The 17,449-nt window shown below is 36.6% G+C and overlaps 1 protein-coding gene across 3 annotated transcripts in view; it reads left to right on the forward strand.

Moving 5' to 3' along the window:
• Window positions 1–17,035, forward strand: part of SGIP1 (SH3-domain GRB2-like (endophilin) interacting protein 1) — a 233,732-nt gene extending 216,697 nt beyond the window's left edge. For all 3 annotated transcript variants that reach the window (XM_010850276.1, XM_010850274.1, XM_010850275.1), the window contains 5 exons: window positions 1,393–1,525; window positions 11,842–12,044; window positions 13,225–13,289; window positions 13,884–14,048; window positions 15,062–17,035. In XM_010850276.1, coding sequence (XP_010848578.1) covers window positions 1,393–1,525; window positions 11,842–12,044; window positions 13,225–13,289; window positions 13,884–14,048; window positions 15,062–15,084 — 589 coding nt within the window. In that variant the 3' untranslated portion in view covers window positions 15,085–17,035. The remainder of the gene's footprint in view (window positions 1–1,392; window positions 1,526–11,841; window positions 12,045–13,224; window positions 13,290–13,883; window positions 14,049–15,061) is intronic.
• Window positions 17,036–17,449: the final 414 nt, after the last annotated feature.

The following is a 17,449-nucleotide window of genomic DNA, read 5'->3' on the forward strand; positions in this document are numbered from 1 at the left end:
CCATCCACTTCCTACCTGTACAGGGTAATAGGACTTTGCTTTGTCCTCAACAGCCTGTTATCAGGCACAACAGAACCATAGGGTTCTTGCTGATACTTGGGCCCTACAACCACTCTGGACCAGGATCATTTTTAAGGCTCTGATTATATTTGGCTTTTGGAGGCTGAATCATAGAAATTGACAATTTGTCTTTATCACACCCTTCTGTTTTCTTACTCTCTAATTTTCTCTTTTTATAGCATTCACTTGTCTTTAAAAAAGAAGATCCTTCTTTCTTTGCACAGTAGATATTAGTGAAATAGTTTATAGCATACATAACAGAGTGCCTAGTACATAATAGATGCTCAAAAAATTCTAGCTACTGTTATTTTATTCTCCAGGATATTCTGAAAATGAAATGTCAGTAAGTTACTTAAGACACTTGGGCCCTCAATTTCCTCATTATGCAGGAAATGAGCAAATGCTTTTCACAGTTTTGCCTGATTCTTTTACCACTGAGGCAAGCATTTTCAAGAAACATCAGGGGAAGCTATCAACTCCCCTAGGGATACAAAACTCATTTAATTCACCAAGACTGCACTTTCTAGTGTAACTGCCATGGTTATTATCATTTAAATTCCAGAATCATCTTGTAAGTGAGGTGACTTTGTATGATTTAGATGCTCTTAGATGAACTACTGTGAATATTAAAAAGGGAGCATGATAATTTTAGTAACACACTTTTCTCCTCAGTTGGAGACAAAGAACGTGTTTACTTAGAGCCAAATATTTAAATCAGTAATTTCTGAGAACCGACTGTTGAAGTAAATTCAAAAGAAAATCAATGTATATGACTCCTTGAGTGCATTAACTGACTAATTTAGAGGAAGCAGTGGTGATGTATTAGAGCTTTTAAATTTGGGTTAATAAATAATTCACTCTTTGAAGCAACCAGTTATCATTATGATTGGTTAATATCACTGGGTACTCATTGGGATTTACAGCAATACAATAATGCCTCACTATGGGTATTTATGGGCTTCCCTGGTAGCTCAGATGGTAAAGAATCTGCCTGCATGCAGGAGACCTGGGTTTGACCCCTGGAATCCCTGGAGAAGGAAATGGCAATCCACTCCAGTATTCTTGCCTGGAGAATGCCTTGAGGAGCCTGGTGAGCTACAGTCCATGGGTTGCAAAGAGTCGCACACAACTGAGTGACTAACACTTTCACTTTCATGTGTATTTATTAACATAATACCATTCAGGACTGCAACTCTACTATTGTTAATATAGTCTGTATAAATTCTCAAAGACTGAGATAGAAACCAGATGATAATTTGCTAAGATGCTTGTTTTGTGTTTTGTGTTTTTCACAAGATGCTACTCAATCAGTTTTTCTTCCCAATTAAATAGCGATAATACCCAAAATGATGCCAATGCCAAGGAATTCTGGGTAAACATGCCAAATCTGATGACTCACCTAAAGAAAGTGTCGGAACAAAAACCCCAGGCTACGTATTATAATGTGGACATGCTCAAATATCAGGTAAGACTGTTTATATGGTCAGGTTGCCTCTTTCATATTACAAATATATATTCTGTCAACTTTAAAAAAATGTACAATGTGAGAGTTGTGAGTCAAGTTTTATTTGAGGCAGAATTAGAACTATAGCCTTGGAGGCAGCATTTCAGATAGCTCTGAGAAATTGTAACAAAAAAGTAGGAGGGAAGTCAGTATATATTTGATTTTGGTGAAGGGAAAGTACATGCAATTAAGCACATATTTTTTTGCAGGTTTCTGCTAGTCTCATGAAGGTTACTGAGTCATGAGGAGCAGATATCACCATGAAGGATTTTAGTGCTTTTCTAGATATGAGGAGAACTGGGCTCATAAAATCAGCTCTGGAAAATATCTAACTTTCTGAAGACCTGTTCTGCTGGTTTTCCCCAGACAACTAAGTACCTCATTTCTGCTCTCCACCCTAAACTTCTTTTAGGGGCTGTTGAAAATCAGCAGTTACAGCAGCACATGATTTAATCATTGTAGAGGTAGAAAGCAAGTGCCAATCTGTAGTTGACAATTGTAGCATACTTAACATTAAATAAAAGTAAAGTAACATTTCTTTAAATATTACTTAAAGCTATAATCTATATGAATATACAGATCTTAAAAGGCTGTGTAGAGGCTATTTAGAATATTCATACATTATTTGAAACTTACAAGTAAAAAAAATTTTATTCAAATTTAGGGAAACATGCCACAAAAATGAATTTGCAGAAAACTACGTCAATTAAGATTCCAAATATTGACAAAACAGTTTACTGTAATTTTGTTAAGGGGGCTTCCTAGGTGGCAGAGTGGTAAAGTGTCTGCCTGCAGTGCATGAGACATGGGTTCAATCCTTGATTCAGAAAGCTCCCCTGGAGAAGGAAATGTCTACCCACTCAAGTATTCTTGCCTGGAAAATACCATGGGCAGAGGAGCCTGGTAGGCTACAATCCATGGGGTTACAAAGAATCAGACACAACAGTTGCTGAACAAAATTTTGCTAAGAACATTACTGTGCTAAAATCTGTTATTTTAAACAATTAAATGTAAGTAAGTTGGATTTTTTTAATAATGTGATAGTCCTACAAAATAAATTCTAATGAAACTTATGTTAAGAAATAACTTAAGGTTAACGTTAACAAATTTAAAGATAAAAACCACATGATTATCTCAATAGATGCAGAGAGAGCCTTTGACAAAATTCAACATCCATTTATGATAAAAACTCTCTGAAAAGCAGGCATAGAAGGAACGTGCCTCAACATAATAAAAGACATATATGATAAACCCACAGCAAACATTACCCTCAATGGTGAAAAATTGAAAGCATTTCCCCTAAAGTCAGGAACAAGACAAGGGTGCCTGTTCTCACCACTACTATTCAGCATAGTTTTGGAAGTTTTAGCCACAGCAATCAGAGAAGAAAAATAAATAAAAGAAATCCAGATTGGAAAAGAAGTAAAACTCTCACTGTTTGCAGATGACATGATCCTCTACACAGAAAACCCTAAAGACACCACCAGAAAATTACTAGAGCTAATCAGTGAATATAGGAAAGTTGCAGGATATAAAATTAACACACAAAAATTCCTTGCATTCCTATACACTAATGGTGAGAAAACAAAAAGAGAAATTAAGAAAACAATTCCATTAACCATTGCAAAAAAAAAAATAAAATACTTAGGAATAAATCTACCTGAAGAAACAAAAGACCTATCTATAGAAAACTATAAAACACTGATGAAAGAAATCAAAGATGACACAAATAGATGGAGAAATATACCATGCTCATGGATCATAGAATCAATATAGTGAAAATGAGAATACTACCCAAAGCAATCTGTAGATTCAATGCAATCCCTATCAAGCTACCAAAGGCATTTTTTTCACAGAACTAGAACAAATAATTTCATTAATTTGTAAGGAAATACAAAAAACCTCAAATAGCCAAAGCAATCTTGAGAAAGAAAAATGGAACTGGAGGAGTCAACCTGCCTGACTTCAGACTATACTACAAAGCTACAGTCATCAAAACAGTATGGTACTGGCATAAAGACAAAAATATAGATCAATGGAACAAAATAGAAAGCCCAGAGATAAATCCACGCGCCTATGGACACCTTATCTTTGACAAGGGAGGCAAGAATATACAATGGAGAAAACACAATCTCTTTAACAAGTGGTGCTGGGAAAACTGGTCAGTCACCTGTAAAAGAATGAAACTAGAATACTTTCTAACACCATACACAAAAATAAATTCAAAATGGATTAAAGATCTAAACGTAAGACCGGGAACTATAAAACTCTTAGAGGAAAACATAGACAAAACACTCTCTGACATAAATCACAGCAGGATCCTCTATGACCCACCTCCCAGAGCAATGGAAATAAAAGCAAAAATAAACAAATGGGACCTAATTAAACTTAAAAGCTTTTGCACAACAAAGGAAACTATAAGCAAGGTGAAAAGACAGCATTCAGAATGGGAGAAAATAATAAGAAATGAAGCAACTGACAAAGAATTAATCTCAAAAATATACAAGCAGTTCATGCAGCTTAATACCAGAAAAATAAATGACCCAATCAAAAAATGGGCCAAAAAACTAAACTGACATTTCTCCAAAGACATACAGATGGCTAACAAATACATGAAAAGATGCTTAACATCACTCATTATCAGAGAAATGCAAATCAAAACCACAATGAGGTACCATCTCATGCTGGTCAGAATGGCTGCTATCACAAAGTCTACAAACAATAAATGCTGGAGAGGGTGAGGAGAAAAGGGAACCCTCTTACAGTGTTGGTGGGAATGCAAATTAGTACAGCCACTATGGAGAACAGTGTGGAGATTTCTTAAAAAACTGGAAATAGAACTCCCATACAACCCAGCAATCCCACTGCTGGGCATACACACTGAGGAAACCAGAATTGAAAGAGACATGTGTACCCCAATGTTCATCGCAGCACTGTTTATAATAGCTAGGACCTAGAGGCAACCTAGATGTCCATCAGCAGATGAATGGATAAGAAAGCTGTGGTACATATACACCATGTAATGTTACTCAGCTGTTAAAAAGAACACATTTGAATCAGTTCTAATGAGATGGATAAAACTGGAGCCTGTTATACAGAGTGAAGTAAGTCAGAAAGAAAAACACCAATACACTATACTAATGCATATATATGGAATTTAGAAAGATAGTAACAATGATCCTATATGGGAGACAGCAAAAGAGACACAGATATAAAGAACAGACTTTTGGACTCTGTGGGAGAAGGCCAGGGTGGGATGATTTGAGAGAATAGCATTGAAACATGTATATTACCATATGTGAAAAAGATCACCAGTCCAAGTTCAATGCATGAAACAGAGCAATCAAAGCTGGTGCACTGGGACAACCCTGAGAGATGGGATGGGAGGGAGGTGGGAGGGGGGGTTCAGGATGGGGGACATTTGTACACCCATGGCTGATTCATGTCAGTGTAAGGCAAAAACCACTACTATACTGTAAAGTAATTAGCCTCCAATTAAAATAAATTAATTAATTTATTAAAAAGAAATAGTTTAAGGTTAAAAGAATATTTGGTACAACACATTACAGGATATGAGAACTTTCTTTCTGTGTTTAGGATTGCCCTTTACCCAAGATTATTACTGATCTAATAACCCTGTTTCAAAACAAGATTCTACAGAGCCTGAGTATCCCACTGATTCCCAGGCACTTGATCTCCTAGGTTATTTTTTGAGCATTGCAATTTTTGTGACTAAATATGCTCAAATTATTTTTCTTAAGATGAGGAAGCTAAATTATTACTTTTGAAAGTTGTACTTTTTAATAGAAATCAATACATCTCAAACATGAGTGCACTTTAAAACCACCAGGGGAGTTATAAACAAATGCTGGTTCTTAGCTGGTCTTAATTATAGATAGACAGAGATATAGATATAGATAGATATCTATATAAAAATCTACTGTAGATAAATAGAGATGGAGCTAGGGAAGAAGAGAGGGTTAGAGATAGAGATGACAGGGACAGAGACATCTTCTGCCAACCTTTTCACTCTCCTCTTTCACTTTCATCAAGAGGCTCTTTAGTTCTTCACTTTCTGCCATAAGGGTGGTGTCATCTGCATATCTGAGGTTATTGATATTTCTCCCAGATATTTCTTCTGGGCCCTGACACTCTCAGAGATTTTTATTTAATTATTCAGAATGTGACCAGTTCAGTTCAGTTCAGTCACTTAGTTGTTTCCAACTCTTTGCAACTCCATGAACTACAGCATGCCAGGCCTCCCTGCCCAACTCCTGGAGTTTACTCAAACTCATGTGCATTGAGTCGGTAATGCCATCCAACCATCTTATCCTCTATTATCCCCTTCTCCTCCTGCCCTCAATCTTTCCCAGAAGCAGGGTCTTTTCAAATGAGTCAGCTCTTCACATCAGATGGCCAAAGTATTGGAGATTCAGCTTCAACATCAGTCCTTCCAATGAACACCCAGGACTGATCTCCTTTAGGATGGACTGGTTGGGTCTCCTTGCAGTCCAAGGGACTCTCAAGAGTCTTCTCCAACACAACAGTTCAAAAGCACCAATTCTTTGGCTCTCAGCTTTCTTTATAGTCCAACTCTCACATCCATACATGACCACTGGAAAAACCATAGCTGACTAGACGGACCTTTGTTGACAAAGTAATGTCTCTGCTTTTTAATATACTGTCTAGGTTGGTCATAACTTTTCTTCCAAGGAGTAAGCGTCTTTTAATTTCATGGCTGCAGTCACACCTGCAGTGATCTTGGAGCACCAAAAAGTAAAGTTAGCCACTGTTTCCCCATCCATTTGCCATGAAGTGACGGGACCAGATGCCATGATTTTCGTTTTCTGAATGTTGAGCTTTAAGCCAACCTTTTCACTCTCCTCTTTCACTTTCATCAAGAGGCTCTTTAGTTCTTCACTTTCTGCCATAAGGGTGGTGTCATCTGCATATCTGAGGTTATTGATATTTCTCCCAGCAATCTTGATTCCAGCTTGTGCTTCAGCATTTCTCATGTACTCTGCATATACGTTAAATAAGCAGGGTGACAACATGCAGCCTTGACGTACTCCTTTCCCAATTTGGAACCGGTCTGTTGTTCCATGTCCAGTTCTAACTATTCCTTCCTGTCCTGCATACAGGTTTCTCAAGAGGCAGGTCAGGTTCTGTTATGCCCATCTCTTTCAGAATTTTCCACAGTTTATTGTGATCCACACAGTCAAAGGCTTTGGCATAGTCAATAAAGTAGAAACAGATGTTTTCCTGGAACTCTCATGCTTTTTCAATGATCCAGTGGATGTTGGCAATTTGATCTCTGGTTCCTCTGCTTTCTTTAAAACCAGCCTGAACATCTGGAAGTTCATGGTTCACTTATTGCTGAAGCCTGGCTTGGAGTATTCTGAGCATTACTTGACTAGTGTGTGAGATGAGTACAATTGTGTGGTAGTTTGAGCATTCTTTGGCACCACCTTTCTTTGGGATTGGAATGAAAACTGACCTTTTCCAGTCCTGTGGCCACTGTTGAGTTTTCCAAATTTGCTGACATATTGAGTGCAGCACCTTCACAGCATTATCTTTCAGGATTTGGAATAGCTCAACTGGAATTCCATCACCTCCACTAGCTTTGTTCATAGTGATGCTTCCTAAGGCCCACTTGACTTCACATTCCAGGATGTCTGGCTCTAGGTGAGTGATCACACTATCATGATTATCTGGGTCGTGAAGATCTTTTCTGTGCAGTTCTTCTGTGTATTCTTGCCACCTCTTCTTAATATTTTCTTCTGTCAGATCCATACCATTTCTGTCCTTTATTGAGCCCAACTTGCATGAAATGTTCCCTTGGTGTTTCTAATTTTCTTGAAGAGATCTCCAATCTTTCCCATTCTATTGTTTTCCTCTATTTCTTTGCACTGATGGCTGAGGAAGGCTTTCTTATCTCTCCTTGCTATTCTTTGGAACTCTGCATTCAGATGGGTATATCTTTCCTTTTCTCCTTTGCTTTTCACTTCTCTTCTTTTCACAGCTATTTGTAAGGCCTCCTCAGACAGCCATTTTGCTTTTTTGCATTTCTTTTCCATAAGGATGGTCTTGATCCCTGTCTCCTATATAGTGTCATGAACCTCCATCCATAGTTCATCAGGCACTCTGTCTATCAGATCTAGTCCCTTAAATCTATTTCTCACTTCCACTGTATAGTCATAAGGGATTTGATTTAGGACATACCTGAATGATCTAGTGGTTTTCCCCACTTTCTTCAATTTAAATCTGAATTTCGCAATAAGGAGTTCCTGATCTGAGGCACAGTCAGCTCCCGGTCTTGTTTTTGCTGACTGTATAAAGTTTCTTCATCTTTTCCTGCAAAGAATATAATCAATCTGATTTCGATGTTGACCATCTGATGATGTCCATGTGTAGAGTTTTCTCTTGTGTTGTTGGAAGAGGGTGTTTGGTATGACCAGTGCATTCTCTTGGCAAAACTCTATTAGCCTTTGCCCTGCTTCATTCTGTACTCCAAGGTCAAATTTGCCTGTTACTCCAGGTATTTCTTGAGTTCCTTTTTGCATTCCCGTCCCCTTTCATGAAAAAAAAACATCTTTTTGGGGTGTTAGTTCTAAAAGGTCTTGTAGGTTTTCATAGAACCATTCAACTTCAGCTTCTTCAGTGTTACTGGTCGGGGCATAGAGTTGGATTATGGTGGTATTGAATGGTTTTCCTTGGAAACAAACAGAGATCATTCTGTTGTTTTTGCGATTGCATCCAAGTACTGCATTTCTGACTCTTTTATTGACTGTGATGGCTACTCCATTTCTTCTAAGGGATTTTTGCCCATAGTAGTAGATATAATGGTCATCTGAATTAAATTCACCCATTCCAGTCCATTTTAGTTTGCTGATTCCTAGAATATCGATGTTCACTCTTGCCATCTCCTGTTTGACCACTTCCAATTTGCCTTGATTCATGGACCTAACATTCCAGGTTCCTATGCAATATTGCCCTTTACAGCATCAGACCTTACTTCTATCGCCAGTCACTTCCACAAGTGGGTGTTGTTTTTGCTTTGGCTCCATCCCGTCATTCTTTCTGGAGTTATTTCTCCACTGATCTCCAGTAGCATATAGGGCACTTACCGACCTGGGGAGTTCCTCTTTCAGTATCCTATCTTTTTGCTTTTTCACACTGTTCATGGGGTTCTCAAGGCAAGAATACTGCAGTGGTTTGCCATTTCCTTCTGCAGTGGACCACATTCTGTCAGACTTCTCCACCATGACCTGTCTGTCTTGGGTGGCCCCACATGGCATGGCTTAGTTTCATTGAGTTAGGCAAGGATGTGACCAAGGTTTACATATTTTTACAAGACCTCCAAGTGATTATAATGCACCCCATGGGCTGAAAATGCGCCCCATGGGCTCACATGTTGTAAGGAAACCATTCAACATGAAGTGTCTATGTGCTGGTACATTTCTCAAAAATACAAATGGGTGTAACATTTTTATAGTAAGAATAGTATCATCTAAGCTTTAAACATCATTATGACAAAGCCTAGAAGGTAGACAGAATTCGCCTATTGCAATATGAACTTGATATAAATATTAATATGTAGTCAGGAGACCGAATTCTGGAATTAAGTCAGCTTCCCTACTGTCTACTGACCTTGGACACTTAATCTCCCTGAGCCTCAGTTTCCTCATCTGAAATAAGGATAAAAATGATTCTCACCTAGGTATTTTTTAAGCTTGGAGAACTAACAGCTTAACATACTTCAGAAGTAGCCCTAAGTCTGCCATTTTGCTTTAAATGAGAAATCCCTTTTGTTGTGGTTTAGTTGTATTGTTGTTATTGTTTTTCAACATTGCAAGGGATTGGGTGGGAGGCATTATTAGCACTTTGTGGAATCATTCTCAAATCAAAGCAAGTTGACTTTCTGGCTACCAGTAGCACCCTCCCCAGTAACTAAGACAATCACTTGTCCATAAAGCCCCTCATTGGGCAGAGGAACCACTATGAAGTTGAGAACTCCAGCCGAGAATGTGTGTGTAGAAATGCCAAGGGAGAGGGAGTCTGCTCGCTTTTGAGCTCTTAAATAACAGACTTCTAAATAAGAATTCATTTGCAGAGGACTGGGCTGCTAAAAATAAAGTGTAGAAACTTTATTATAAGGTTTATTATAGAGATTATTGTAAAGTTTTAAAACTTTTATTATAATGATCATCCAACTAAAATTATGTCATCAAAAGCCATGTCTTTCATTTTATAAAAGGATCCATGTCTGGTTTTGTTTCCAAATCAACCACACCCGCTCTGTAAGTGCAGCCTGTCTTCAGGACCCTTCCCCATGGTGTCATATGTGCAGGCATTGCTAGGCCAATAAAAAGCTGCCTATAGTTTTCAAAATCAGCAGAACTCATACTCCATGAATTAAACTTCAAGAGCACAGACATCACCCACACAACCCCTGTGGTGCTCATATACTTGTAAAAGGTAGAAATAATAGCCTTGCAAAATTTTCACTGTGGATCCAAGATTCAAGTTGCTATTATTGTTTTATAACTTTTTGCTGATTCTTGAAATCTGACTCTTCCTTAGTCAAATTCACAGTTGTTTCTAACTAGAATTGATAGTAGACCGTAGAACGCAGTACTGCCAGTTAGAAGACCCGGGTTTAAGTCCTTAAAATGGCAAATTCCAAAAGAGTAATCGTAACTTGCTTTGTCTAACTTGCTATTTGTGAAGAGCAAAAATGATAAGAATGTTAATAGGTTACATGTATTAAATGTTAATTCCTTATTATATATTAAGCACCATGCTGAGTGTTTCATATGAAACACCTTCTTCAATCATCCTAACATCTCTAGGTATAAGTATTATTCTCATTCCCAGGACTTCTCTAGTGGTCCAGTGATTAAGACTCCAGCCTTCCAGTGCAGGGAGCATGGGTTTGATCCCTGGTAAAGGTACTCAGGGGCTTCCCAGGTAGCCCTAGTGGTGAAGAACCAGCCTGCCATTGCAGGAGACCTAAGAGATGTGGGTTCTATCCCTGGGTTGGGAAGATCCCCTGGAGAAGGGCATGGCAACCCACTCCAGTATTCTTGCCTGGAGAATCCCATGGACAGAGGAGACTAGTGGGCTAGAGTCCATAGGGTTGCACAGAGTCGGACACGACTGAAGCAACTTAGCATACACACATGAGGGTACTAAGATCCTACATACCACATACCAAAAAAATTAAAAAGTAAATATTTTTTAAAATTATTATCATTCTTATTTGGCAGATGAGGAAATAACAGAGGCACAGAGAGGTTTTTAATGACTGGTCCAAGATCACTCAGCTTGGAAGTGACAAGCAGAACTCACACTGAGATATATCTGAAAAACCAAAAACACTAATTTGAAAAGATACATGCACCCCAGTGTTCATAGCAGCATTATCTACAATTTGCCATGGTACAGAAGCAGCCTGTTTCTATCAACAGATGAATGGATAAAAGAAGATGTGGGATATATGTATATCTATATGTATACAATAGAATACTATTCAGCCATAAAAAGAATGAAATTTTACTATTTGCAGCAACATGGATGGGTTTGGAGAACACTATTCTAAGTGAAATAAGTCAGACAGAGAAGGACAAATACTGTATCACTTACATGTGGAATCTTAAAAATACAACCAACTAGTGAATATAACGAAAAAAGAAGTAGACTCACAGATGTAGAGAAAAAGCCAGTGGTCACTAGTGGAAGGGCACTGGTAGGAGATTAAGAGGTGCAAATTGTCAGGTATAAAATAAGGTACAAGGATATATTGTACAACATGGAGAATATAGCCAATACTTTATAGTAACTATAAATGGAGTATAACCTTTTAAAACTGTGAATCACTATGTTGTGCACCTGTAACTTACATAATATTGTACAGCAACTGCACTTCAACTTTAAAAATAAAGGACTCACACCCAGGACTATCTGCCTTCTTGGCCTCAGCTCTTAAGCACTGTGATAGCATCTGCCTAACTGACATAAAATGAATTGTAAACTCTAAAGTGCTGTGGAGATTTTAATCATTTATTTTATGTTTTTAATCTGTAACTGTTTACCTGAAGCATCCAAATCTCATTTACCCATCATGGTGACATTTATTTTTTCTGACTGCTCATTTGTGAGCAGCACAAGGATCTTTTAATATCTATGAATATTCCCATAAGACATAATCATAGCTTCTGGTTTTGTTTCAGATTAATGGTCAAGCCTTAAATGTTCTCTTTTCTGTCTTTGGCAAGGTGTCAGCCCAGGGCATTCAGTCCACGCCTCTGAACTTGGCAGTGAACTGGCGGTGTGAACCAGCAAGCACCGACCTGCGCATAGATTACAAATACAACACAGATGCAATGACAACAGCCGTGGCCCTCAACAACGTGCAGTTCTTGGTCCCCGTAGATGGAGGGGTAACCAAGCTCCAGGCGGTGCTTCCACCAGCAGTCTGGTAAGGAGCCACTAGCCCCCTTCCTCTTCACCAAAGGGCTCCTTCTGACAAAGGCTTAACAGACATTTTAATATTTGTGTTTCCTATAGGAAGAGATCACAGTAGGCCTGGGTGTCAGGGTTCGGGGCAGAAAACAGAAACTGCTGTAGCTATTTCAAGCAGAAAATGATTTAACACAGGGATTTCGTTCATACACAAAAAGAAGAACAAGGTTTAGGCTGGATCTCCAAGAATAATTCCTAGAACACTGCAGAACTGACCCACCAGGGGGGTTGGTACCTCTGCTGCAACCAGGAAGGAGAGAAATTAGAAGGCTGTCAGTGGAGCCATTGAATTCGAGAATCCACCACCCTCATGAGAATCCAAGGATAAGAAAGCTCCTACCGGCACTGCCTAAACTGCTTCTCAACAACTACAAAACCGAGACTGGACTGGAGCACGGTTTAAGAAGATGCCCCACATCATCTCAGGCTGCTGACTAGCAGAGAACAGCCCAAAAAGCATCAAGAAAATGGCCTCTGCCCCGCTTCTGTCCTCCAAATCTTAATTAGTGCATGTGATTGGTGGACCTTAGTCTGCATCTAGGACCCTAATTACAAGGGAGTCTGAGTTTCATTTTGCAGTCTCTGTATTATTAAAAGGTACACTAGAGAAGGTATGGGAACAGAAATGGAATAGACACCAAGTATCAATAATGGCTATAAATAGAGCTATTCTCCTAAGGAAAAATATTACAGTGATTCCATATGATTGTTAGAAGCAAAAAGTAGAACATTAAAAAAAAGAATGTCAACCATATAACAGCTTCAATTTAAATTACCTGAGTTAATTGATCAACTAACACTTCCCTTCTATTTTTTCAGTAGATGTGTTAAATTTTTTTAACTGCACTGCCTTCTAAATGTTTAACTCTTTGACGGTGTTGTGACAGTAAAGAAAGAAAAAGCAGAGGATTTGTGGATAGATGGATGGATGAATGAAAGGATGGATAGATGGAAGGGCCGATAGATGAAAGGAGGGAGGGGAAGAGGAGGGATGATGGATGGATAGATAGATAATGCTTAAATTGTAGCTAAAATTTTTAAGATCATTTTTATTAATTAACACTTTGGAAAAATATGACATCCATTAAACAAAAACCCTTACATATGCAGAAGTCTTTTACCTATTTTATTTTTAGGAATGCTGACCAACAAAGAATATTGTGGAAGATTCCTGATATTTCTCAGAAGTCAGAAAATGGAGGTAATGCAATCACAAGCTTATTTTATTTAATATATAAAGCTGAAATAACTGTCAGGTATTAAAAAACTATTAATCGAAATACCCTTAACACTAAAAGTAATAAAAGTATTTTGGTTAAGTTTGTTATGTATTATTATTTTTACCAATAAGAGAAAATAGTTCTTCAATGAATCCTCTGTTACCTCTTTTCCACCGAACACCCCACATCAAACAGACCATACATGAAGGAGACACCTTCTAATGGAAGATGTTTTCATTCTGTATCAGATCTCACACTCTGATAGTTTAGCTATTTTTCACTTTCCTTGTATATTAGTCATAAGCTGAAAATACATTACCTTCCAAGTATCATGCTTCCAAATTTTGAAGTACCATTTGGCTGAATTACCTTTTTATTGGTGTATTTAAACAGTAATGAATAATATTTCATGATAAATATTATTCATCACTGTTTTGTCCCTGAAATATACATATACTATGTTCTAGGAAGATTGATTTTGCACTTTAACCTTGAATACAATTTCCAAAATTATATCCAGAATGTTGTGTTGACTGTTATCTTTTAAATTGTTATCAATAATACTCTTTTTGTAGGGGTAGGTTCTTTATTGGCAAGATTTCAGTTATCTGAAGGACCAAGCAAACCTTCCCCATTGGTTGTGCAGTTTACAAGTGAAGGAAGCACTCTTTCTGGCTGTGACATTGAACTTGTTGGAGCAGGGTACAGATTTTCACTCATCAAGAAAAGGTTTGCTGCAGGTAAGTGGGTATCTTGTGTGCTCATTTGCAGACAACAATATTGCCTTAGCTATTCTTCCTTAAGAAGGAATATGTTATGATTTTCTGATCATCTTCTTCCTCTTCTTCTCCACTCCCAACCCCCATTTCCCATCGCAATCAGAAAGCAAACCAATTGTTGAATGAAGTAAAAATAGGACAATAAACTAGGGAAATCAGAAATTAGGATGGCCCTGCCTACTTATCATGGCTCTGGCTAGTTCTTACATGGGACTGACCTGTCATTCCCATTATATATGTGTGTACACTGAGGTTAATGCTATAAATTCTACTTTGTTATATTGACAAACAAGATAAATGCCATTTTGTTACACTGACAAGCAAGATAAATGCTGTTTTGTCTCTTACCTGAAAATGCTTTTTCTGAAGCAGATCTTCATAGATTTTAGACTCATGCTTAGCTGAGATCTAAGAGTATCCATCTTTCATTTCAATAACAACTTTAAAAAGTCTAGGCCAAAGATCAGAACCGGTTACCTTGAGCTGAAATGTGGTCATGAGACCCCTTTGGGGGCACACATGAGAGTTTATTGGTAGGGATTCCCCAATATTAAGGTGATTTGTTTGTCAAGGATTTGCTGGGATACATCCAGGGTTTTATGGTTGCAATATTGATATAATTATTAATTAGCCCCCTTTCACTCTCAAAAATGGCCCACATTGAAAAGTAATTATATGATTACTCCTACTATAAGAAGCTGGATTCTCACATCCAGGAACAAATCTTCCAACCTATTCTGGGCAAAACCCAAACCTCTGCAAAGTGTTCACATATGGAAATGTGAAAAGGCAACGTGCTGGTCTAGAAAACTGAAAACTTTAAACACTTTATGTGTTTTATGTTAGTATTGTACCCCTTGAGTATGTAATATTTAGCTTCTAGAAATAAGGCAGGAAGAATAAAATGTTACCCACATAATAACCACATTATGGAACTAGCAGATAACCTGTTGATATGTTGTTTTATTTTGCAGGAAAATACTTGGCAGATAACTAATAAAATCTTATGCAAGGATTTGGAGATTCATATAAAGGAGAACTGTTGTATGAGAAACAGATTTTAATTTTGGTTTGATAAAAACAAACCAAAAATCTGCACTTGGGATATACCTGCTGGAAATGTCAATGACTTTCAGCAATGATTTCCCTGACACAATACCATGACCAGTCCTACAGTATTTACTTCTAGGTGTAATATTGTTAATGGTTTTAAAATGTAATTATTGTATTTGTAAATTGTACTCATTCCAGTAAGGCGGTTAGATACTTGAGTTTTAGCATTTTACCATTCCTGAAATGGATGTAATTTAAACTGTGGTATGTAAATTTAATAGTAGTACTGTTGAATGGCACAATGCTTACAGAGGTAGATTGCATTTTGTCAATATATAAAATTTAAATATAATATTGTTAGCTGTCATAAAGGGGGTGCAACGCACAAAGAAAATTAAGCAGGACCAGAAAAAAAAACTTCCTTTTCTTCAGTCCTTGGTATGTTTTACTCTAGTGCTAAATAAAAATTCTATCTTCAGATGTTTAGTGGATTAAATTCAGAAACTGTTTCAGAAAACAAACAAAAAAAAATCTAAAGTTACAGCATATTCAAAGAAAAGCATTAATTGCCACTTTTTAAAAAGCTTTTTTTTCAAACTGCAAATTTCATAAAAATGCAAACTGTGTAAACAGGGCCTCTTATTTTTATAACTTGTGTAAAAAGGGAAAGCAATTCATATTTAAAGTTTAAGTATATGAAATTATAAACAAGAGTAAAGAAGATGTTGAAATCTTAACTACTCCCCTCCCTTCCACAGATTAGCAGATATGGGGACTACTGAATAATCAGACTAAAACCAAAATTGTGGTTTTAAAATTTCAAGAATTTCCATGGTTGAAGTGGTTAACAACTTTTGCACAATGTCTCTAGACAGAGACCCTCCCAACCTAGCATGGAGAATTGTACCAAGCATCTTCCTCATTACCCACAGGAATCAAAATATTGACTCTAAAAAACCCAGAAAAAAAGATTTCAGTCCCCTATTGAAATCCAGAAGTAGAATTTTAATCATCATTTATATCATATGGGAAGGAAAAAATAAGCTTTATAAATGAAATCCTAACCACATTATTGTGCAATAAATTTCCTTTTGGATAAGATTCATTATATGTAACTATAAATCGTTGCTGTTTTTAGAGAATCAAAAAGAGTTATCAAAAATGTATGTTATGATTTCATTGTTGCAAGATATAATAAAAACTGTAATTATTCAGTCTGGCCTCGATATGGGAATTCAGGATGGAGAAGTTCTTCTTCAGGAGTCCCAGCTGTAAAACCTTCCTCCATTACAATCTGAAAACATGAATCTTCCTTTAAGTCATAGAACCTATTTTAAACATAAACTCATTCCTGTTCTAGGTTATACTATTAAATAACTATAATTATTAAGTTGTTAAATTTATCGTTAGTTGCTAAATTTTATTTACATCATTCATATTTGACAAAGAACTTTAGCCCCTTAAAATTTTAGAATCAAATTAAATTTTGTAAGCTTACTTTTAAAATGAAATTGTAACTGGCAATTGTTTATAGTGGAATTTTTTTAATTAATATTTGTACTCCTCAATCAGTGCTTGCTACCAAGAGACTGTTCAAAATGATCTGTTTTACCTAAGAAGAATTCTTGCTGTGCAAACAAATTCTCGATTGGCTCCCCAAGCAGTCTGACATTGAAGTTTTTTGAACAAGTGACTAATATAGTCACTTTAAAGATATTCAATTTTATTTTGAAATAAAAATAGAAAATGAAAACTTTTAAATCCCATAAAACATGGGGAAATTTCAAACACTGGAACCAATGGAGAGTAAGTAGCAGAAAATTAAGAATTATCCAGCATATGAATATAAAAATGTGTTTTTAAGATATTAATCCATGAGAAAACATATTAAATATTAACACAAAGCATATTAAAAATATGTAAATATTATTGGTTCTCATGTCTTGCTCATTATATTTTATTTTATACCATTCTAGAGGGAATTAGTAATTAAACACAAGGTTTTCCTTTTCATAGAATACTTTTGTTTATATTATAAAATGTAATTTAAAACAGATTTCATTAATCTCTAACATTATTCAAATGTCTCTAGATACCAAATTTGAAACTATGAAGATATCCTATGATTCCATAATTGGTCTTTATGAAACAGAATAAAAGTCAATGATTTCAAAATTATTAACTAATTTTGAAATATTATTATTATTGAATAACAAGAACCTCAGTAGAGAATATATCCCTTCTTCTTTTGGAAAATAGGTCAAATAACAACACAATAAATTAATATCAGGGATTTAGATTTTGATGGG

Source organism: Bison bison, unplaced genomic scaffold (genome assembly GCF_000754665.1).
Source record: "Bison bison bison isolate TAMUID 2011002044 unplaced genomic scaffold, Bison_UMD1.0 scf7180017864290, whole genome shotgun sequence".
Classification (NCBI taxonomy): Eukaryota; Metazoa; Chordata; class Mammalia; order Artiodactyla; family Bovidae; genus Bison; species Bison bison.